The 23,093-nt window shown below is 39.8% G+C and overlaps 1 protein-coding gene across 1 annotated transcript in view; it reads left to right on the top strand.

Moving 5' to 3' along the window:
* The window catches only part of utp18 (UTP18 small subunit processome component), a 75,142-nt gene that overhangs the window by 5,208 nt on the left and 46,841 nt on the right, over positions 1-23,093 (top strand). The window contains exons 6-9 of the mRNA XM_051670827.1: positions 5,130-5,255; positions 5,481-5,655; positions 9,502-9,602; positions 19,700-19,790. Coding sequence (XP_051526787.1) covers positions 5,130-5,255; positions 5,481-5,655; positions 9,502-9,602; positions 19,700-19,790 — 493 coding nt within the window. The remainder of the gene's footprint in view (positions 1-5,129; positions 5,256-5,480; positions 5,656-9,501; positions 9,603-19,699; positions 19,791-23,093) is intronic.

Below are 23,093 nucleotides of genomic sequence, written 5' to 3'. Positions count from 1 at the left end.
TGTGCGTTTATGACTCATTTTATGTCCATTGTGTTTAGGTTTATTTTCCCAAATTTATCATGTACAGAAAAAGTTAAATTACGTAGATAGACAACCGGAATGACCCTTTTATTTAGACAGATGATCCAGAGATTGCATCATATTTATAATTATGTACACAACAGTAGAGCAAGCTTATATATATGGGATGTTTTTTTGTTGTTTTTGTTTTTTTTATCTGTGTGACCGCAAACCTCAATAAGTAATAACCACTGTCATTCCTCAGGCAGCAAATTGAAATAGTTGAAATGCTTGAAACTGACATATGGCATGATATGCGGTCCCCACCGACAGTCAGCACAGACTAGTGAAAAAAATTATACCCCAGTCTAAACTTGTGTTGTCATCAGATATGCTTCTGAGTTCATGCAGCCGACTGACTCGGGAAGCCTTCAAGGTTCGTTATAAAAAAAAAAACCCATTAAGCCAGCATCTCACTAGCCGACTCCAAAAAAACCCAAAAAACTGTCACACACTGATTTAAAATGGAAAAGGGGTGACGGACCTCCCAACTTTCTCCGATTCCCTGTCACCCTGAAGCTCTCTGAAATAACTGGATTAGCACATAAATTGAAAATAAACAATTGACATGGACTGAATTAGGCAATGCAATTCATTGACTAACTTTACCCTGTACATGTTTGGGATTGTGTATTTATCCATTTGGGGATTGCTGATGAAAGCAGTCTGTAGGCTTGGGAACAGAGAACCCGTTCTTGTTCAAAACCGGTTACATAAAAAAATAAAATACTCTCAAAGTGTTTCCTGCAGTGCATTTCAGTGACAGTGCTGCCCCCGACTGAATCTGTTCCAAAGCTTAGAGGGCTGCCTCACTGTCTCCTGCCTACATAGGCAGCTGCCTGGCACTGCAACGTGTCCTGCGCGCACAGTTTTCGGTGACCGAGGCATTTGTACTTGATGCGCACCGCAGTTGCACTTATCCCAGACAGCAGTGCAGAGAAAATATCAGCTAATTCAGCAAGAAACAGCAGTAGAGTTTTGCTCAACTTTACATTCACCTGGCCAGCTATGATAATAAATACTTCATGTTCGCTGGTCATATACAAGAGGTAAAAAAAAAAACAAAAAACACTTAAGAACCACTAGGCTATTTACACTGTCTGTCTGTGGCTAAACTCAAGCACTTTTATTTGTTTACAATTAAGATGCTAGTGCTTTTTATATATTTTATATATATATATATATATATATATATATATATATATATATATATATATATATATAATTTATTTTTTATTTTTTTCTCTCCAATTTGGCATGCCCAATTCCCAATGCGCTCTAGGTCCTCGTTGTGGCATAGTGACTCTCCTCAATCCAGGTGGCGGAGGTCGAATCTCAGTTGCCTCCGCATTTGAGACCATCAATTCGCGCATCTTATCACGTGGCTTGTTGAGCGCGTTACCTTGGAGACCTAGCACGTGTGGAGGCTTCACGCTATTCTCTGCGGTGTCCACGCACAACTCAGCACACGCCCCACCGAGAAGCCTCCACACGTGCTATGTCTCCGTGGCAACGCGCTCAACAAGCCACGTGATAAGATGCGCGGGTTGACTGTCTCAGACGCGGAGGCAACTGGGATTCGTCCTCCACCACCCGGACTGAGACGAATCACTATACGATCACGAGGACTTAGAGCGCATTGGGAATTGGGCATTCCAAATTGGGAGAAAAAGGGGAAAAATCCCCCCCCCCCCCCCCCAAAAAAAAACAAAAAAACTTTAAAACATGGAATGGGAGGCCTGGGTAGCTCAGCGAGTAAAGACGCTGACTACCACCCCTGGAGTCGTGAGTTCGAATCCAGGGTGTGCTGAGTGACTCCAGCCAGGTCTCCTAAGCAACCAAATTGGCCCGGTTGCTAGGGAGGGTAGAGTCACATGGGGTAACCTTTGGGGGCATGTGGTGAGTTGTGCGTGGGTCACGGAGAGTAGCATGAGCCTCCACGTGCTGTGAGTCTCCGCAGTGTCATGCACAGCGAGCCACGTGATAAGATGCGTGGATTGACGGTCTCAGAAGCGGAGGCATCTGAGACTTGTCCTCCACCACCTGGATTGAGGTGAGTAACCGCGCCACCACGGGGACCTACTAAGTAGTGGGAATTGGGCATTCCAAATTTGGAGAAAAGGGGATTAAAAATAATAATACAAAAAAAACATGGAATGAACTCCAATTACATTTAAACACACGTTAATTAAAATGCTTTTATTTCACACAGTATAGAAAACAAAAGCTGTTCAGTTATATATTAATAAAACCAAACTCGTGTATTGTTTTTATTGTATTTTATAAGTCTACAAAAGATAGCAGATATATAGGCTTACTAGTCTTTCTAAACAAGAACTGAGGAGCTGCAACAGGTAATATCACTGTGAAAACATTGTCATTTTAACATTATTTGCAGTAGTTTTTCAAAAGTACAGGCACATTTACCCTGTCCCTTTCCTCGATTTTGTCCAGTGGGATTGAAGCACTGCGCGAAAAGTACAAATAAATTGGCGTGTGCATGGCCACACGAAATGGAGCCGCAAAGGCTAGGTGGCAGCCGTGATGACTTAAAGCATAAACCAGGCTTAAGGGCACCTACACGCTAGAGTTTAAACTGAGTCAGAGAACGCTGCGAATTTATTGATCTCAATGGGGATGGAGCGTCGAAAGGAAGGAGAAAGAAAACGCAAAGCTTTGTGATAGTGAAACTCCATCATGCAACCAAATTTGAAAACATTTGAACTTTTGCTGCAATGCATTCGGATGTAGGCATCCATTGACCAATAGGAATCTCGGAGAGACGGGATTAGTTGTGCTGTGAAATCGGAAAAAAAAAACCTGGACAAAAACTCATGTATGCGGTGTATTTATTCCCTATCCTCCTTTCTTTGTCAGCCTAAATAGATAGTAATTGTGGAGAGAGTTTCAGTGTTTACTGGTACATTGTCAAAAAGATATATTTTAAATAGTCATCTCTGTCCTTGACTTCCTCATCTGTGGTTCACGCCTTCCAAACGGACCTTTGGGATTCTCATACATAAAACGCACCGTCGGAGCTTTCCTAGTGTGTAGGCGCCCTTAGAGAGCGATTTGGTTGCTCTACAAAGGCGACGGATTCAGGGCGCCTTCACAAGTCATTCAAATAGCATTCCTCACGGGCAGCGCACAGCAGACTCAAGGTAGTGTCTAGAAGGTAACTATCTGGATGCCAAAAGTCTTGAGTCTAATTTGATGTTCACACACTGTATGTTTTTCTGGAGTCCCACAGAAACCCTACACCTACCCGTAAACCTAACCCTAACATTTAACCCTACCCCTAAATCTAGCCCTAACTCTTTGGCAGACTTTGGCATTCGGACGGTTATCTTCTAGACCAGTGATTCTCAATTCTGTTCCTGGAAGCCCCCCAACTCTACACATTTTGGATATCTCCCTTATCAAACACACCTGATTCAACTCATCAGCTCATTAGTGGAGACTCCCAAGACCTGAACTAGGTGTGTCAAAAAAGGGAGATATACAAAATGTGCAGTGTTGGGGGGCCTCCAGGAACAGGGTTGAGAAACACTGTTCTAGACACAGCCGAGACTCGACTCGCAACTGATTTCAATACAGGTGGTGCGAGAGTAATGACATGATACTCTGAGCATAAATATTCATAGCACACACATTTTGGGTAAAATAGTCAGTGTTCTATCATATTAAACTTTATTTTTTCAGTATTAAATATATTAAGTACAGTGATAATGAAATTTCTCTCGCTTCATCATCCGCTCATTGCAGTACATTCTGGGATCGTCTACTAAAATTATTATTTTTTTAAATAATGGAAAATGTGAGTGAAAAATAAATCCTAAAAATAATCATTATGGAGCATTTTAAGTTCTTATTAGGTTGTCCTACAAAAACCTCCCGCAATGTTCTGGGAAGGTTAGTTTATGGTTATAAAAATAGAACCTGAATAGGATGGTTCCACAAAAAAACAAACAAAAAGGAACCATAGGATAACGTTAGGGGACCATTCTGTGTTTGCTGGGTCGTTACATAGCTCAAGAAGCAAACTTTTATGATACAATAGAGCGCAGCAGTGGCTGCCCACTTTTTCAGCTGTCTAGGTTCCGGAAATATTTTCTCCATTAATTTCTTCCATAGACTTTTTATAAAGTCTTCATAAAAGAGTTGTGAGCCATGAACAAAACTAATCACAACATCACTAACTTTGTTTTGAGGCAAAAAAGTATATGAAAATCGGACATAAAGACAAGGGTACAAGGCTGTGTACTTACCGTCTTTCATGAGGGCTATGATGTCATTGAATAAAACAAACGATGGGAATATATAAAACTATTGATTTTAGGTTGTTGATTAAGTATAGAAACAATATATTTTACGTTTATTGCTAAATATTCAGATTTGTACAAATATTTAAGTAGTTTAAGGAAGAAAGGAGACCGGCTCGATTATGTCATTCACAGTGTATCATGGGAGCAGGAGGTCGGTCCGAGGCACTTTTTGTTGGCCGCGGTTCTCTGATTGGTGGATCTTTCTCTGCTGTAGTTGATTTCCATGAATTCTGCTATCAAACAAAATTTTTATACAATGAAGTTGAAATCACGCAGACAGATGGCTTCAACAAAAGCATATACCATTGGTAAATAACCTCGCAGCTCATGGTAGGTCTGTCTGTAAAGGTTTATAAGTTATCATTGAAAATCAGTTTGTCTTTGGGATTTTTACTTCCAGAACCAGACTGTTGCGCTCTATTGTTACCAGATTCTACTTGTGATTTCTTATGTTATTAAAATGTAATCTTTCTGTCTTTTCCCATTTAAGTAGATAAGAACTGTACTTGCATGATTAGAAAATAGGTACCCTGGGACATATTTCACTGTTTTTCCAGTTCTGTATGTCACTGATTTCCGCAGATTTTACCCCTGCAGAATATGAGAAAAAAAGTGATCTGTTTCCATCTGGGCCCTGGGAAAAAAAAAGTTCCCTACTTTTCACTATAGGCAAAACTTACATTAAATGTGACAAAGTATTTAGTCTATTGTAGTATTAGCCTAATTTTTTTCTCTTGGTGGCAGATAAAAAAGTGCTTGAATGCCAATAATGAACGTCCAGGCGATGATCGGCTTACAACAGTACAGTTTCACCCATCTGCTCAGATTGTGATGACAGCAGGTCTGGATCACTCTATATCACTCTTTCAGGTAAGCTACAGTATCGGTTTATTTCCATGCAATTACTGTTATAATGAATGGGGAACTCAAGAATTGGATTAGTGAATGAATCATTAAGACCGATTTTGTGAACTATTTCAACAAATTAATTGAAAGCTCTGACTCAAAATAACAGTTGTTGTTGCTTCTCTACACAACAGTAGTTTTGAATGAACTCCACTACATAAAATAACCCTAACAGTTGCTGTTGAACAGGTTGATGGCAAGAGCAACCCCAAAATCCAAAGCATCCATCTGGAGAATTTTCCAGTGAATAAAGCTTCCTTTAGCACTGATGGGGAACATGTTGTGGCCACTGGAATGAGGAACAAGCTCTTCTACATCTATGACATGATGGAAGGCAAAATTATCCCTGTGTCCACTGTCCGAGGTGAGGTTTGGGGCTAGTCCATACTTGTCTGAAATCACAATTCAGGGTGAAAGCAGGAGAGTTTGATTTACTTGTGGTCACAGTTGAATGTCCGGTTTTTCAGCAGACATTGTTTAGCGATGCATCTATGTCTGTAATGGCAAATCTTCAGCAACTAATTAAGCAAATTTGTTATATTATTTCACCCAAATATATTATGTATGTTAACAGGGTTTTTCGCATTGAACATTTTTCAGCAGCCACCCAAACAAAATTCCGGGCCGTCAAATCATATTTAATGATTCATCTTATGTTCTTCTTTATAAGCTTTAAATATGTTTTTCATCTGAAAAGCCTGGTTTTGCACGCAAAGCACCACAGAATCACTTGTGCAAGTTATCCTACCAGAGACAGGATAGCACAGATAGAATCACTTGCGCGGGTTATGGCGGTGTAGACCTCAAAACTCATGTTACCTATTTGAATTCTACTGATAATTTTGATTTTAAAGAGATATGAAGAAAGTAAAATCTCTTAAACGGCTAAACAACCCCGACATTATAAACCACTCTGATAAGAAAAAGAGTGCCATGCACCAACTTCAATTAAAAGTCGTTGTTGTTGTTTATATTTCCTCCCCTTTTCTCCCCAATTTGGAATGCCCAATTCCCAATGCACTCTTAAGTCCTCGTGGTGGCATAGAGACTCGCCTCAATCCAGGTGGCGGAGGATGAATCTCAGTTTCCTCTGTGTTTGAGACCGTCAACCTGCGTATCTTATCACATGGCTTGTTGAGCACGTTACCGCGGAGACATGGCGCATATGGAAGCTTTTTGGGGGGGGGGGGGGGGATTTTTCCTCTTTCTGCCAGTTTGGAATGCCCAATTCCCAATGCACTCTTAAGTCCTCGTGGTTGCGTAGTGATTTGCCTCAGTCCGGGTGGCGGAGGACGAATCCCAGTTGCCTCCGCATCTGAGACAGTCAACCTGCGCATCTTATCACGTGGCTTGTTGAGCGCGTTGCCACGGAGACATAGCGCGTGTGGAGGCTTCACACCAACCACGCTCAACTCACCACGCGCCGCACTGAGAACGAACCACATTATAGCGATCACAAGGAGGTTACACCATGTGACTCTACCCTCCCTAGCAATCGTGCCAATTTGGTTGCTTAGGAGACCTGGCTGGAGTCACTCAGCATGCTCTGGATTCAAACTCGCGACTCCTGGTGTGGTAGTCAGCGTCTTTACTCGCTCACTACTACCCAGCTGGGTTGAGCTACCCAGACCCCTGCAAGGCTTTTTAAACAATACATCACCCTTACTAAAATGATCACGGTGAACTATGACAAAAATATTGCAGTTTCATATTAAGTAATCTCTCTGGGAATCTGTAAAACTTCATTTTTATTAAAACTTTGCCCATTGTAGTTAAAGTATCTTAATGTGTTTAGGCTAGGGCTGTCAATCAATTAAAATTTTTCAAATTAATTACATACGGTGCCAATTAATTAATCTAATTAATCGTAAACAATCGCATACATAAATATTTGCTGGGAAAGCCCCACAAATAACAATAATACAATTTATAATAATTAAATAATTATGGCTATATAAATAATTATAAATAAAATGTGTATATATTTTAAAAAGTAATAATACATAATTAAAATGCATTACATTATTTAGGCACACGAGCATTAAAAAAGACATCACAAAAAGTGGCTTTAGAATGCAATATATTGTTTTTTTTTCCCCATATTATTGAACATAAGACTCATTGGCCTACAGAACACAGCAATTCCTTATGCATTTGAATTCGTCAATCAGTCCGAGATTTAATATAAGGGATTGTTTAAGGACGCGTCAGTGTACACCTGCGTCAGACGGATGCAGGTGTACATTGCTTACACTGCTTAAACATAGTGGGAAAAGTGCCTGTAAGTAGAGATGTTAATTATGTGTGTGAGTGCAGGTAGGATGGACAGAGAGATGGTTTGGAGAAGGTGGGAAGGATTAGGGTTAAGGGGGCAGGTATTGGGGTGGTTGGAGAGGAGTTTAGAGATCTGTGTCGGTCAGGGGAGAGAAGATGGAGTTAGAAGAGCTGGATACAGGTGGTGGGTGTTTGAGCGAGTGTGGTGGTGCTGAGAATGTACTGCTGATGGCTGTAACCTTATTAGTAAAAAAAAAGTGGCTAAGACATCTGCTGTCATTGAGGTGTCAGGCGGTGGAGGGGGAGGACAGAGGAATGTGTTGAATGTCCTAAATAGGCTGCGAGTGTCTGTGGAGGTGTTGTTGATCTTGTCCTGATAAAAGGAAGTTTTTGCAGATTTAACGTTATCAGAAAAGCAAGCAGAGACTGATACTTACTCAGGTCTGCTGGATCTTTAGATTTCGCCATCTCCCCTCAGCCACCCTGAGGTCAGTCCGATGTTCATGAAGAACGTCAGAGAGCCAGAGGTTGGCTGGTGTCATACGTGCTGGCCTAGAGGAGTGAGGACAGATGCTGTCTAGACAGGTTGTTAAAATCTGTTTAAATATAGATGGGAGAGTCATGTTGAATTGAACGAAGTAGTGATCAGAAACATGTAAAGGAGTAACAAGAACATTTGTGGTGGTACAGTTACGTGTAAAAATGAGGTCCAACTGGTTGCCTGATCTGTGAGTTGCGGTAGTGCATAGTCTTCCCAAGTCAAACAAGGCCAGAGGAGTATGAAGTTCAGTGGCCTGGGGCTTGTCTTGGTGTATGTTGAAATCCCCAAGAACCACAAATGGCCTGCCATCTTCTAGGAAGGAGGGTAGCAGGACATCTAGCTCTTCAAGAAAGTTAGCCAGCTTACCTGGAGATTGATAGATGACAATGACATGAATTTTTGTGGGTTGCATTGTAGTGATAGCATGAAATTCAAATGAAGGATTGTTTCAGATTGAGGAGAGTGATGAAAATGTCCTGTTGTTTGGAATTAATATGTTTGTGCTTTCTGTCACATTCTCAAACCCGCAAATGGATTCAAGCACTTATATCCAACGTTACAATGAGCCGACTGTTCATGCATTTTTATTTGCTTGAGCGCAGTGCAACAGTAGGCCATCGATGTGTTTAATAATACTGATAATGTTTTATTTGTACATTTAGGCATACAGGAAATGGACAGTGGTACTGTAACAGAAAATAGACCATACTGGAAAAACACCAATAAACTGTAAATTATAATTACATGTTTTCAGTAGGTATTATTTAAATCAAAATAAATTACAAAAGCAACTAATTATTGAATCAAATGCATATCTGAACTGTAAACCTAGGCAGTAATCTTTCAACAAAAAAAAAATATTTTGGCCAAATTCAGTCTCTGAAAATAATTAAAACATTGTTTGACATTGTTAAATTGCAGTAGGGAACATGTTTTTTTAATTTATCTAGATTTAGCTATAACTAAAATTAATCTGCTATCAGGAATGCACCTTAATTTACAGTGTTGTTGTTGTTGTTGTTGTTAAAGTCTAGACCTTCAAGAATTATGGACAAATTTTAGAGAGCTTTCCTCTTGTTATAAATTTTTTGTTCTAATGCTACACTGTAATTGTGTGCATGACATACAACTACATGATTACGTTAAATATTAATTGCAAATATGTAATAAACCAACTTCACGCGAATTGATGTATGTGTATGATGTAAGTCAGCAACCGCCGAAGACCCAGAAAAAACTCTGGTTAAATAAAATAAAACTCATGTACACATGATCGCTCATGGTGGGTGATGGAAATTTAAATTAATTAAATTCTTGCTGCAGTATTGTTTAAAGTTGTATTATGATTAAGATATAAAGAACACACCCATATGCGTTTGAATGTTTTTATGCCAGGTCTGAAGGAGCAAAGGGTGAAGGACTTTGAGATTTCTCCAGATGGAAAGCATCTTCTCCTGTCTGGTTCCTCAGGATATCTCCATCTAATGACCACAAAGGTACAGTGTGCACAGTTCATGTAATTATATACACTGTAAAACTGATCAGTTAAAAGGAAGTGGTCCAACTCTAACTATAAATGTGTCAATGAAAGTTAGATTTATCATGTTTGGATGTTTTGCAAGTAACCAATTAAGGCCTATAGTCATTACTTTTTTATTGTAATACCAGTTTTTTTCCAGTTCCTCTGCTGCCCATAATTTAGTTTGTTTCTTATGCCGAGGACTAACAATTATGATTTTTTTCATAATTGTGGAATATTGCCTTTGATATCGTATTTGTGAAAATTGTCAGTTAACCCTAAAACAGCCAAGAGTGGAAAATGATTAGCAAAAAATAATTTCATGTCACTATTTATATCATTTGGACTTAAATTCCTTTGGATATGTTTTACTTTTGATATATTTTATATATTTAGGATTTTATGAGTTGTATCTTCCAGGATACGTTGCCCTATTAAGGTACAAAATAGTCAGCCATCAATATTTCTGTTTCATTTGATGCAAAATATGAGTTTCTGACTTCCCCTCTTATTTTTAGATTGTGTGTGTGAGTTAATGTTTGTGTGTTAGTGTGTTTGAGAGAGAGTATGTGTGTGTGCCTATGTGTAACAAGTGCTGGGCAGATTACTTGTGAATTGTAATCAGATACTGAATACAAATTTTAAAAATACAAAAATAAGACAAAAAATACAATCAGTAATGTAATCTTGTAGATTTGTGTTAGGGATGCACCGATACTACTTTTTCTCTTCCGATTCCGATATCGGCATTCTCAGTATCGGCCGGTACCGATCCCAAGCCGATACCAGTGTCGTTTTTTTGCATAATCAGTTTAGAATATATTTACATTATTGTGTGGAACTAATTGGGAGTACTCTTTAATATGTAAAGAAACACAAACCTCTAACTACACGTTATTTTAATATAAATGTATAGCTTATTAGGAAACACTTTATTATTAACTAGTATACTGGATAATGTAGCAGCAAAATTAACAGTAATTCCAGTCTTCAAGTCTTCAGTAGAAAAGAAACCAGTGTTTTATTTTTGCCTTTTTTTCTTCTTCTTTTTTCCCCCCAAAAATGTTTCATCTTGCATCTGGACTTTAAAGGATTCAGATCTCTTTTTTGTTCAATTTAGTTGTAAGACATCAGTCCACTTTTCATTCACACAGTTATTTTTTGGAACCCATTCAACTTAAATATTGTTATAAATTGTAAACTAATACTAATGATGACAATAATAATAATAAATTGTTATTAATATTATTATTATTGACTTTTAATTTTAAATACAACAGTAATATATTACAGGTATCAGATCGGTGCATCCCTAATTTGGGTTAATCTAATCTGATTACTACGCACAATTTACCACGCGCCCCATTGAGAGCGAGAACCACTAATCACGACCACGAGGAGATTACCCCATGTGACTCTACCCTCCCTAGCAACCGGGCCAATTTGGTTGCTTAGGAGACCTGGCTGGAGTCACTCATCACATGCTGGATTCGAAGTAGCATCAATACTCGCTGAACTACCCAGGCCTATAAACATTCAATCTTAAACAGTGCATGGCCAAAGTTTATAATTTTGAGTTTATTGACGCTTCTCCAGCAAAGTAATTGTAGTAAAAAAGCAACCATCGTCTGTCCAGACAAAATTGCTCGATGCTTTCGCCATCTTCATTGTTTGTATTCACCGCTCTGTGGAAGAATGCTTATGTGCGCAGGCGAGTAATGTTTCTTTACAAAATGACATCGCCAACTACTGGCCTGGCGTGCATAATACAGCGTTTTTAGTCATTTTTGCAGGTCCGTGTGAACAGGGATCGTATTGACAACGTTGCCGTCTGTACGCAAAACTTTTCAAAAACACCAAGGAAAAACTTCTCAGTTTTTAGTACATCATTGTTATGTAAACGTACCCTAAGTGTAATAAATGTATATGTGTAATATTGTGGATTAACACCTTTTCTTTCCTTAATCTGGCAACATATCTCAGGGGATACGCACACTTCAAAATTTGCTAAATAACAGCATGAATAAGATATGACTTAATTTTCTTCTTAAGACAATGTTCACAATTAATATTAGCAGTTTTATTTTATTTTTTTTACTCAAGAAAAGTAAGATTAATTTATAAATATCACAAAGTCAGCATGTCTTGCACTATGGGCGGCCATGTTGTTTTTAGGTCAGGCTGACTTAACGATCACAGAAAATGTGAACCAAGTCATGTGACCCACATACTCAAAACAGCCCCAACTTTGATAAATTGGGTGATTGGGAGAAACTCTTTCTTATACCCCCTATAAGAAACTAACGATTATGCATCTTGTGGTGCACGTTACCTGTTTAGTGTTAAAAATTTTAATTAACATGACGTCACACATTAGGCAACGATTCTGGACACTTGCCATTATTATACATTATATTCAGCATTATATACACCGTTTAATATATTACAATCGTAAATGCAGTGAAGATTCACTCTAGCGCTGAATAGTCTCATCCCGGTGCTCACTGTATTACATGCGCTTACATGAGGAAAAACCAAACACTTTAAAAACCGGCACACCTTGACATCAGTGTGATATCAATGAAAGCTGCACAATTGTATACATTAAAACTGAATTTGTAGTATAATGTTGCACAGTTACTAAGCTGCAAAGCACAGTATAATCAAAATAATGGCGCTTCCTTTCTCCATTAAGATCGGTTTGATTGGCGTGGATGTTCTCGCTCGCTTGCTCAGTGAAGTTTAATGAAGACTCGCTTGTGGTAAAAACAAACCGTTTTGCTAAATACATGGAAATATGCGCCTGGTTTTGAATTTATAACATGTATACATTATAAAACAGAAAATAGCAGTAAAATGTAAGTTGCACTGGAGAGAAACAACTCTCAAGGACATAAAACAGCACAAACAATCTGTCAACGTACCTGACGCAGCAACTGCTCAACATTAAACTGTATGCTTATTATGATCTTTTAAGTGTTTATAAAGTGCTCTCGTGCGCTGGACAACTTGGCATCATATTTTTTCCACTTCAACTTGTCTGATGTTTTCAACTGAGTTTTATCATGCAACACATTTTTCACTGGGCTGTAAAGTGACGGCACTGATGGAGATTCTCCGTGCTCACCGCAAATATCCAACTAAATGATAATTAAATTAGTTGTCAATGATTTCCATTATAGATGTTTATCGGTTTTATCGTTTAGTTGTTGCAGCCCTACTTGACTTGTCTTGCTTTGACTGTATGCATTGCTGACTTGGGTCTTGAAGGTGAGGACTTGAGACATGCTTGAGATATGCACATGTGTGACTTGCCCCCACCACTAGCATCTGCTATTTGAAATGTGAAAAAGAAATAAAAACAATAATTCCTAATTAAAATAATAAACAATTCTTTAAAGAATAGTTGATTCCACAAAATGATAATTCTCTCAGCATTTACTCAACCTAATGCAAACTAGGATGACTTTCTCCAGTGGAACACAAAGATATTTTGATGGGGTTATGATGTAAATATATCTATAAAATGTATGTCAGTTGAGTCTAAACTCCACTTCCAAGCTCCAAAAGGATAAAGGCAGCACAAAGGAAATCCATACGACTCCAGTGATTTTATCCATGTCTTCTGAAGCTATGCGATCAGGTTTACAGCAATTTTTAAAGTTATTAATTTAGCAGATGCTTTTATCAATACAGTAATGCAATATGGCAAAAGCGATGAATCCTAAGGAGACAATGAAATGAGAAGAGCTGTGATACAAAGAAATAAGACAGTAAGTGCTTTAGTAGGATTGGGTCAAGTGCTCACTAAAGAATGCATCTTTAGATTTTTCTTGAAAGTATATAGAGAATCATCTGCTCGGGTGGAGTTCGGGAAGGTCATTCCACCAATGAGGAACGGTGGCAGAGAAAATCTGGGAAAGTGATGTAGTACCTCTGTGAGATGGCATCACAAGGCTCCGCTCACCCACCGATCGCAAGTTTCTGGAGAGCACAAAGACTTGTAGTGAATGTAGATAGGGGGTGTGGAATAAGTGGCTGTTCTGTATGCGAGCATTAATGCCTTGAACTTGACATGAGCAGCCATTGGCAGCCAATGCAGTTCGATAAAGGGAGGACCAAACATGCCTCCGCGTTCTGGATCAATTGTAGAGGTTTGACTGTACATGCAGGAAATCCTGCCAGAAGAGCATTGCAGTAGTTCAATCTCAATATAACAGTCTTGATGAGTTGTGTGTCATCAGCATAGCAATGATAGGAAAAGCTATGTGCCTTAACAGATCCCAGTGATGTCATGTACTGTATTTTCCTGAAATAAAGTCACACCGGACTATAAATTGCACCGGGTCAAAATCGCATTGTTGAGAGAAAATAAACACAGATTAGTCACATCTGTATATAAGTCACACTGACAGAGAATGTACAGGTGCATCTCAATAAATTAGAATGTTGTGGAAAAGTTCATTTATTTCAGTAATTCAACTCAAATTGTGAAACTCGTGTATTAAATAAATTCATTGCACACAGACTGAAGTAGTTTAAGTCTTTGGTTCTTTTAATTGTGTTGATTTTGGCTCACATTTTACAAAAACCCACCAATTCACTATCTCAAAAAATTAGAATACATCATAAGACCAATAAAAAAAACATTTTTAGTGAATTGTTGGCCTTCTGGAAAGTATGTTCATTTACTGTATATGTACTCAATACTTGGTAGGGGCTCCTTTTGCTTTAATTACTGCCTCAATTCGGCGTGGCATGGAGGTGATCAGTTTGTGGCACTGCCGAGGTGGTATGGAAGCCCAGGTTTCTTTGACAGTGGCCTTCAGCTCATCTGCATTTTTTGGTCTCTTGTTTCTCATTTTCCTCTTGACAATACCCCATAGATTCTCTATGGGGTTCAGGTCTGATGAGTTTGCTGGCCAGTCAAGCACACCAACACCATGGTCATTTAACCAACTTTTGGTGCTTTTGGCAGTGTGGGCAGGTGCCAAATCCTGCTGAAAAATGAAATCAGCATCTTTAAAAAGCTGGTCAGCAGAAGGAAGCATGAAGTGCTCCAAAATTACTTGGTAAACGGGTGCAGTGACTTTGGTTTTCTAAAAACACAATGGACCAACACCAGCAGATGACATTGCACCCCAAATCATCACAGACTGTGGAAACTTAACACTGGACTTCAAGCAACTTGGGCTATGAGCTTCTCCACCCTTCCTCCAGACTCTAGGACCTTGGTTTCCAAATGAAATACAAAACTTGCTCTCATCTGAAAAGAGGACTTTGGACCACTGGGCAACAGTCCAGTTCTTCTTCTCCTTAGCCCAGGTAAGACGCCTCTGATGTTGTCTGTGGTTCAGGAGTGGCTTAACAAGAGGAATACGACAACTGTAGCCAAATTCCTTGACACGTCTGTGTGTGGTGGCTCTTGATGCCTTGACCCCAGCCTCAGTCCATTCCTTGTGAAGTTCACCCAAATTCTTGAATCGATTTTGCTGGACAATCCTCATAAGGCTGCGGTTCTCTCGGTTGGTTGTGCATCTTTTTCTTCCACACTTTTTCCTTCCACTCAACTTTCTGTTAACATGCTTGGATACAGCACTCTGTGAACAGCCAGCTTCTTTGGCAATGAATGTTTGTGGCTTACCCTCCTTGTGAAGGGTGTCAATGATTGTCTTCTGGACAACTGTCAGATCAGCAGTCTTCCCCATGGTTGTGTAGCCTAGTGAACCAAACTGAGAGACCATTTTGAAGGCTCAGGAAACCTTTGCAGGTGTTTTGAGTTGATTAGCTGATTGGCATGTCACCATATTCTAATTTTTTGAGATAGTGAATTGGTGGGTTTTTGTTAAATGTGAGCCAAAATCATCACAATTAAAAGAACCAAAGACTTAAACTACTTCAGTCTGTGTGCATTGAATATATTTAGTACACGAGTTTCACAATTTGAGTTGAATTACTGAAATAAATGAACTTTTCCACGACATTCTAATTTATTGAGATGCACCTGTATGTGGCAGGCATTAGGACTCGATTAGCCACCCGACTTCCCTTCAGCCGTTCAGAAGCACTCTGTGAAGAAATTACCTCAGCATCTACACAGTGTATCGTGCAGTAATTGGCCTTGTTTTAAACAGGACAATTTGCTTTAAGTAATCGTGTGTAACATTTCTTCATATTCTGTTTTTTTCATGAAAAAAATGCTACACACAAGCCACATCTGTTGAAACTATGCTGTGCACAAATAAACGGCTTTTAGTTTGAGTAAAACAATATGCCTGTTGTAATTCTATTTATTCATTAACGTTAGCGACTGTCTATCTGTGGATATTTCAGATATTTGGAACCCTGTTGATCTGGTTCACTGATTGTATGTTTTTACTCGAATGTGATGAAACGTCATTTTATGGGCATGTCTGGAGTTGCATTTGACAGCCGTCTAGAGTTTGTTCCAACAATAATGTAACGATGACAGAATATTTAAACTGTTTGCATAAAGTACTTTTTAAAGGCAAAATACTCTGAATAGGCAACTTTTAACGCTATCTCTATGACTGATGTATTCATCTGTTTTGGTGAATGTGAGTTTGACCGGCCGACATCAGTTATGTATAAATTATGTATATAAGTCACTTTGGTCTATAAGTCGCATGACCTTTCAGATGATAAAAAAAACAAAACGTATATTCTGGAAAATACGGTATATGGAGAAGGGCCCAAGCACTGAACCCTGAGCTACCCTGGTAGCTAGTTGGTGTGACTTGTACACACCAGCGGAGTGCAGTTCCTGTGATGCCCATTGTCGAGAGGGTGGAAAGAAGGATCTGGTGGTTGACCATGTTGAAAGCAGCAGACAGATCCAGCTGAATGAGAACTGATGATTTGGAGCCCGCTCTCGCCAGCATCCAAACTTCAGTGATGGACAGCAAGGCAGACTCGGTTGAGTGTCCACTTTTGAAGACAGACTGGTTGCTGTCTAGCAGGTTGTTCTGGGAGACCTGGTTAAACACAGTCTGTAATTTTCTAAGAGTGCACCATTTTGCGTAGGTTTTTTAAGCATTGGGGTTATTTGAGCCTGCTTAAATGTAGTGGGAAAGGTGCCAGTGAGAAATGAAGTGTTAATCTTAGTGTGAGTGCAGGTAGAATTATTATTTATTTTTTTCCCCCTTTTCTCCCTAATTTGGAATGCCCAATTCCCAATGTGCTTTTAAGTTCTTGTGGTCGCGTAGTGATTCGCCTCAATCCGGGTGGCGGAGGACAAATCCCAGTTACCTCCGCGTCTGAGACGGTCAACCCGCGCATCTTATCACGTGGCTTGTTGAGCGCATTGCCACGGAGACATAGCGTGTGTGGAGGCTTCACACCATCCACCGCAGCAACCACGCTCAACTCACCACGCGCCCCACCGAGAGCGAACCACATTATAACGACCACGAGGAGGTTACCCCATGTGACTCTACCCTCCCTAGAAACCAGGCCGATTTGGTTGCTTAGGAAGCCTGGCTGGAGTCACTTAGCACACCCTGGGATTCGAACTAGGGAACTCCAGGGGTGGTAGCCAGCATCTTTTACCACTGAGCTACCTAAGCCCCTGAGTGCAGGTAGAATTGAAGGAGAGATGGCTTGGAGGAAATATGGGGTAGGGGTGTAACGGTTCTCAGTAAAAAAACGAACCGTAAGGTTCACCACCCACGGTTTGAGAAGCATTGGCACTGTGGTCGGTTCACCTCATGTTTAATGACGCATCCGGAGCACAAGTTTTGGTCAAGAAAACAAAGCGTCAAACAGACAGGCACAGTTACAAATTCTGCTAATACACCTGAATGAATTTGCAAATGGATACCCTTCACCTGTGTTTCATGTGGGGCAACTTGATGACATCACTGTTCTGCAAGCGTTGTGTGTAGTTGAAAATGGCAAGTGGAGGAAATGAAACGCTGATAGAGAAAAATTCTGGAAAAATTTTCATTTTGCAGTCAATTACAACAGCGATGGCCAAAAGACGTTTACAAAAGGGCACTGTTTGCAGACATCGCTTGACACGAGTACTGTATACTGGTAATATATATCAATAATGCACATGAGGGTTTATTTAAAACACGCACGCAAGTTCTTCCTGTTTCCTTGCGTGGCTGTAATCTATCACGAGCATCAATAATGCACTTTGATTAATGGCATTAAGATGCTGTTATAGTAATACACTGATACATGATTAATCATTTACGCCGACATCACCCAGGGAAAGAGCTGCAGGCACTCAGTGCTAATTCGAACAGACATGAAACAATAACTAAAGCGTTTGGGGTGTTCATGTGGTATTTCCACGTATGATTAAAATACTTGAGCAGCATTAACACAACATCCCTTTTGTATGCATTTTAATAGCAAGGTTATTCCTTTTATAGTGATGTACAGTTTCCGAATATTGAATATGTTGAGATTTGGAGGGGACTTCGTTGATGCATGTAACATATTAGTGCAGGTATTAAGTTAAAATGTTGGTTTAGTAATTAGAGAGAATTTGTGTTTAGTTAAGGACCCTGACAAAAATTAACCATGGTTTTTGTAAAGTAATATTGTAGTAACATGACTGCTGTCACCATGGATTTCTGAGCAGAAATCATGGTTTGGATACAATTAACCATGGTTTTATGACAGTAATACTGTAGTTTCTGTATAGTAACCATCCACACACAACTCGCCACGTGCCCCACCGAGAGCGAGAACCACATTATAGCGACCACAAGGAGGTTAACCTATGTGACTCTACCCTCCCTAGCAACCGGCCCAATTTGGTTGCTTAGGAGACCTGGCTGGGGTCACTCAGCACGCCCTGGATTCATTTGAAAGATAACCCCCCCCCCCCTTAGTAATGGTTTTTTATGTTCTATTTATTTTTCGTGAAGTTATAAGCAGAAACGTGTTTTTAAACTTTAAAGACATATACTTGGATTTTACTCGCTATATTTTTGTCTGTGAGTAAAACATAGACTGGTTGTATTCTACTCAGAGCTTTCCAACAACACATGACACATGGCAATTTGAAGATTTTGATGTTTTTACTGTTGCAGAAATATGTACAGTGCAAACATTTTTCTGAATTATCAATGGAACACTTCTGATTTGGTTGCAGATTTCAAAGCACTTGTTCAGTTTTGGTCATAGTGCCTACATACATTGTAAAGTAAAGGTTCTAAGCCTTCAAATGATACCTATTTTGTGTCGATCAAGACTGCAGTTATTAATATTTTGACTATTCTTTTCTCGCGGGCCCATCCGAGCTTAAAAGGTTAATGTTGTCAGTTAGATCTTTGTACGATTTTCAAATCGGTGGGGAATGGTGGAGTGTGTGTGTGTGTGTGTGTGTGTGTGTGTGTGTGTGTGTGTGTGTGTGTGTGTGTATATGTCTGTGTGTCGACTGCAAACTCTCATGTCTGCCTCTGTTCGGGTATGCAACGCCCACTTTCACAATTCAATCAACCGATGCATAAAATCCCTGCCCTACAAATTTGTCTTGTTTGATAAGCCAATTCACCTGGAAATACGTCATGATACCGAAAAGTCGATTGCAACTTCCGTTCCATGCCGACTTAAAGCCTAAAGAAACACCAAAGATGATTGATATTGAATTTTCTTGGGCAGACACCGAAAATGTTTTTATGCCATAAAAACCCTGTCCATGTTTCTTAAATTCTCTGTCTCAAGTGAAACCCTGCCCACTGATGGGTAAGCCCACGCTGCGCACATCGATATTTACGTATCATGATGTACACGATGTCGCATAATCTCCATCGATTGACACTTTATATCATCTCCACGATATATATCGTCATATCGCCCAGCCTTATCCCATATCCTCCCACCTTTCCACAGTTTCATATAGCACAAGTAAAATTATAATTTGTATCTTTGATAATTGTTCTGCCCCATTCATTCAGAATTTTTTGTATTTGCAATCAATATGAATATAAATACTAGTATGTTTTCTGTCTTTGTTATTTTAGGTATGTTAAAGGTTTTGACAGGTATGACAGTGTACTGTTGTGAAGGAACTAATCTGAGCACTTCATGTTTCAGACTAGAGAAGTGATAAGGAGTGTGAAGATCAGTGGTAATGTGTGTGCTGCAGCATTCGCTGCCGACAGCAGTAAGATCTTCACGAACTCTGGTAAGTCAAAACAATCACTTTTACCTGTGCTGTGACACATCCTCACACCGTTTTCATGTAATTTGATCACATGCCATTACAAGTTCATGAAGGGATGATGTTTTTCTGTCTTTTTGCACATTATTTTAAATTTATTTTTTTACCATTTTATTGATTCGAAAGATAAAACAAACACAACATAAAAAACTGAATTATTCACATTATCCCCCCCCCCCAACAAACATGCACTGTGGTCACCAACAACTAGATCATCAAAATAAAATAAATACAAAAAATACATAAAAAAAAACAAGATATACATTCAAACAAAATCAATAAAACACATATCCAACTAAACTACAAATCCCTCTCCACAGCCACTCCCCGAGAACCTTCCAAAAAACCCAAATAACCCCCCCACTTCCTGACGAACAAATCCCATTTCTCCAGCCTTCTAAAAAACATATCCTCAAACGCTGCCACCTCGCCCATCTCCCTGCACCATTCCCTAAATGAGGGTGCCCCAGCCGACTTCTATCCCCTGAGGATGATTTTCCGACCAATCATGACTAGGACCCAACTTTTTAAAAACGTGTCGACCCATCGCCCAGGTACAGAGTCTGGGGCTAAATGAAAGTTCAGTGTTCAACACCTCACACATAAAGTTCTGAACCCCCAACCAAAATTCTTGGATCTTTACACATCCCCAAAATACATGTATTGTGTCCCCGTCTTCTGATTGGCACCACCAGCAGGTGGGTGTGTAATTAAGACCCAAACTATACAATCTAGAGGGGGTCCAGTAGAACCGATGCAAAATCTTAAATTGCATCAGACAGACCTTAGCATCTCTAGATGTAGACTTGATGCTTTTTAGGATCCTAGCCCACACTCCCTCCTTACTACTCCAAACGCTAGTGGAGGTCAGTGAGAAACAGAAGTCGGTAGATACTGTTTCGGATGCGGGTAGTACAGCGAGCAACACACACACACTTTGGTTCCGGCTGTAGAGCCCCCGCAGCAGGGCGTTTGGGTGACCTGTTAGGGTTTCCAATTGATTCACCCCACTCAGTGATGCACCCATTGAAAATCATGTTGAAAGAGCCCTAGTAGGTGATTCTATTGTAAGGAACGTGGAAATAGAGACTCCAGCCACTACTGTTAATTGCATTTCGGGGGCTCAGGCATCTGACATCAGATCAAATTTACAAGTGCTGGCTAATGCTAAATGTAGATTTTCTAAAATGATTGTCCAGCAACACCAAGTTTAAATCTTTCTCCCATAATCTCTTGAGAGAAGACGAAGCTCCATCCCCCAGACTCCGAATTAACAGGGAGTAATACACGGATCCTTCATGACCTTTCCCAAAGCAGTAAGCACCATTTCCAGAGTGTCTGCTGCTTTAGGGGGGTGTACACTACTCCCAAAAAAGTACAGAGCAGGTGGCGCAGCTGTAAATACCTAAGGAACTGGGATCTAGAAATCTATTTTTTTTTTTTTTTTTGCAATTAACTTTTTTTATTGATTCATAAGTTAACACAAAGAAAAACAACATTATATATAATGAATCACTTTTAACATTAAACCCCCACTATAACCCCTCCCCCTACCAATCTCCCACCCCACCCTGACCCCCCCACGAACACCCCTGTGGTCAATAGAATATATACACACACACACACACACAGACACACACACAAAACCACAAAAAAATAAAAGTCAATCACAATTATAAACTAAACTTTAAATTACTCTCTCCACTGCCCCTCCTCAAGAGTAACCCAAAAATGCTAAATAATTGCCCCATTTCTTATTGAAAAAATTCCTAACCCCCATGCTTCTGGTCAACCCCTCCTCGAAGGCAGCCACCCCATCTCCGCACACAACTCTGAGAATGAGGGTGCTCCATCTGACTTCCATCTCCTTAAAATAACCTGCCTACCAATCATCACACTGGTCAAAACTCAATTTTTTATGTACTTATCCTCCAAATGTATGACCTCCCCATCTCCCAAAATACAGAGTCTGGGGCAGAACGAGATTTGCGTGTTCAACACATCACATACAAAACTTTGCACCTTTAACCAAAATTCTTGGATCTTACGACACCCCCAAAAAACATGGGTTGTGTCTCCATCTTCTGAATGGCATCGCCAGCAGGTGGGTGTGTCCTTAAGACCAAGCCTATACAATTTAGAAGGGGTCCAATAAAATCTATGTAAAATCTTAAATTGCATAAAGCGCACCCTTGCATCTCTAGATGCAGACTTGACGTTTTTTAGAATCATAACCCACACTCCCTCCCCCAATAACTCATTTAATCTTCCTCCCATAATCTTCTGAGAGGATTTATCCCCCAGACTCTGAATTAACAGAGTAATACACTGATGCCTCATGACCCTTCCCAAAAGCAGCAATCACCACTTCCAGAGTATCTGATGCTTTGGGGTGGGGGGGGGGTGCTACTCTCTCAAAAACAGTGCAGAGCAGGTGGCACAGCTGTAAATACTTATATAATTGAGATCTGGGAATCCCAAAATGTTGAATTAAATTTTCAAAAGATCTCAATACTCCACTCTCATATAGGTCACCGAGTGTATTAACCCCCCTCACAATCCAATCTGACCAACAGAAAGTGAACTTATTAATACATAATTTAGGGTTCAGCCATATGCTCGAGGCTACGTTTAAATAAATATCCGAGTTAAACACTCTGGACACTTTTGTCCATATCGAGTGCAAATGCAAGATAATGGGGTAACTGAACTTCTCCAATTAGTTTGATAGAAGGGCTTTGCAGTGGCGAGATGGGGGCAAGAACTTTTCAATACAAAACCAGGGAGGGGCTCTGGTTTTCTCAGGTGGAAGCGACCAATGAGCCAAATATCTGAGACTGAATGCATAATAATAAAATAAAATCTTGGGTAGGCCTAACCCACCTTTGTCAATTGGCCTGTGTAACTTATTGAAATTTAACCTGGGACGCTTACCATTCCAAATGAAGGACTTCACTATGCTATCAAATTGCTTGAAATAAGAGAGGGGGATATCTACAGGGAGAGATTGTAACAGGTAGTTGAATTTTGGAATACAATTCATTTTAATAACATTAACCTTCCCAATCAACGATAAATGTAATGAAGCCCACCTGCCCACATCGTTCGAAAATCTTTTTATTAAGGGATCAAAATTGACTCTGACTAAAACAGACAAATTTGCTGGGAATAAAATGGCCAAATAAGTGCCCTGTTTCGGCCATTGTGAAAGCTTTCCTTTGCACCTCGCCTTGTGCAACACGAGATCTTTATCAGATGATCTAAAAC

This window comes from Myxocyprinus asiaticus, chromosome 34 (assembly GCF_019703515.2).
Source record: "Myxocyprinus asiaticus isolate MX2 ecotype Aquarium Trade chromosome 34, UBuf_Myxa_2, whole genome shotgun sequence".
NCBI classification, from domain to species: domain Eukaryota; kingdom Metazoa; phylum Chordata; class Actinopteri; order Cypriniformes; family Catostomidae; genus Myxocyprinus; species Myxocyprinus asiaticus.
Note: the sequence above shows the minus strand (reverse complement) of the source record. Positions and strands in the feature narration are given on the sequence as shown.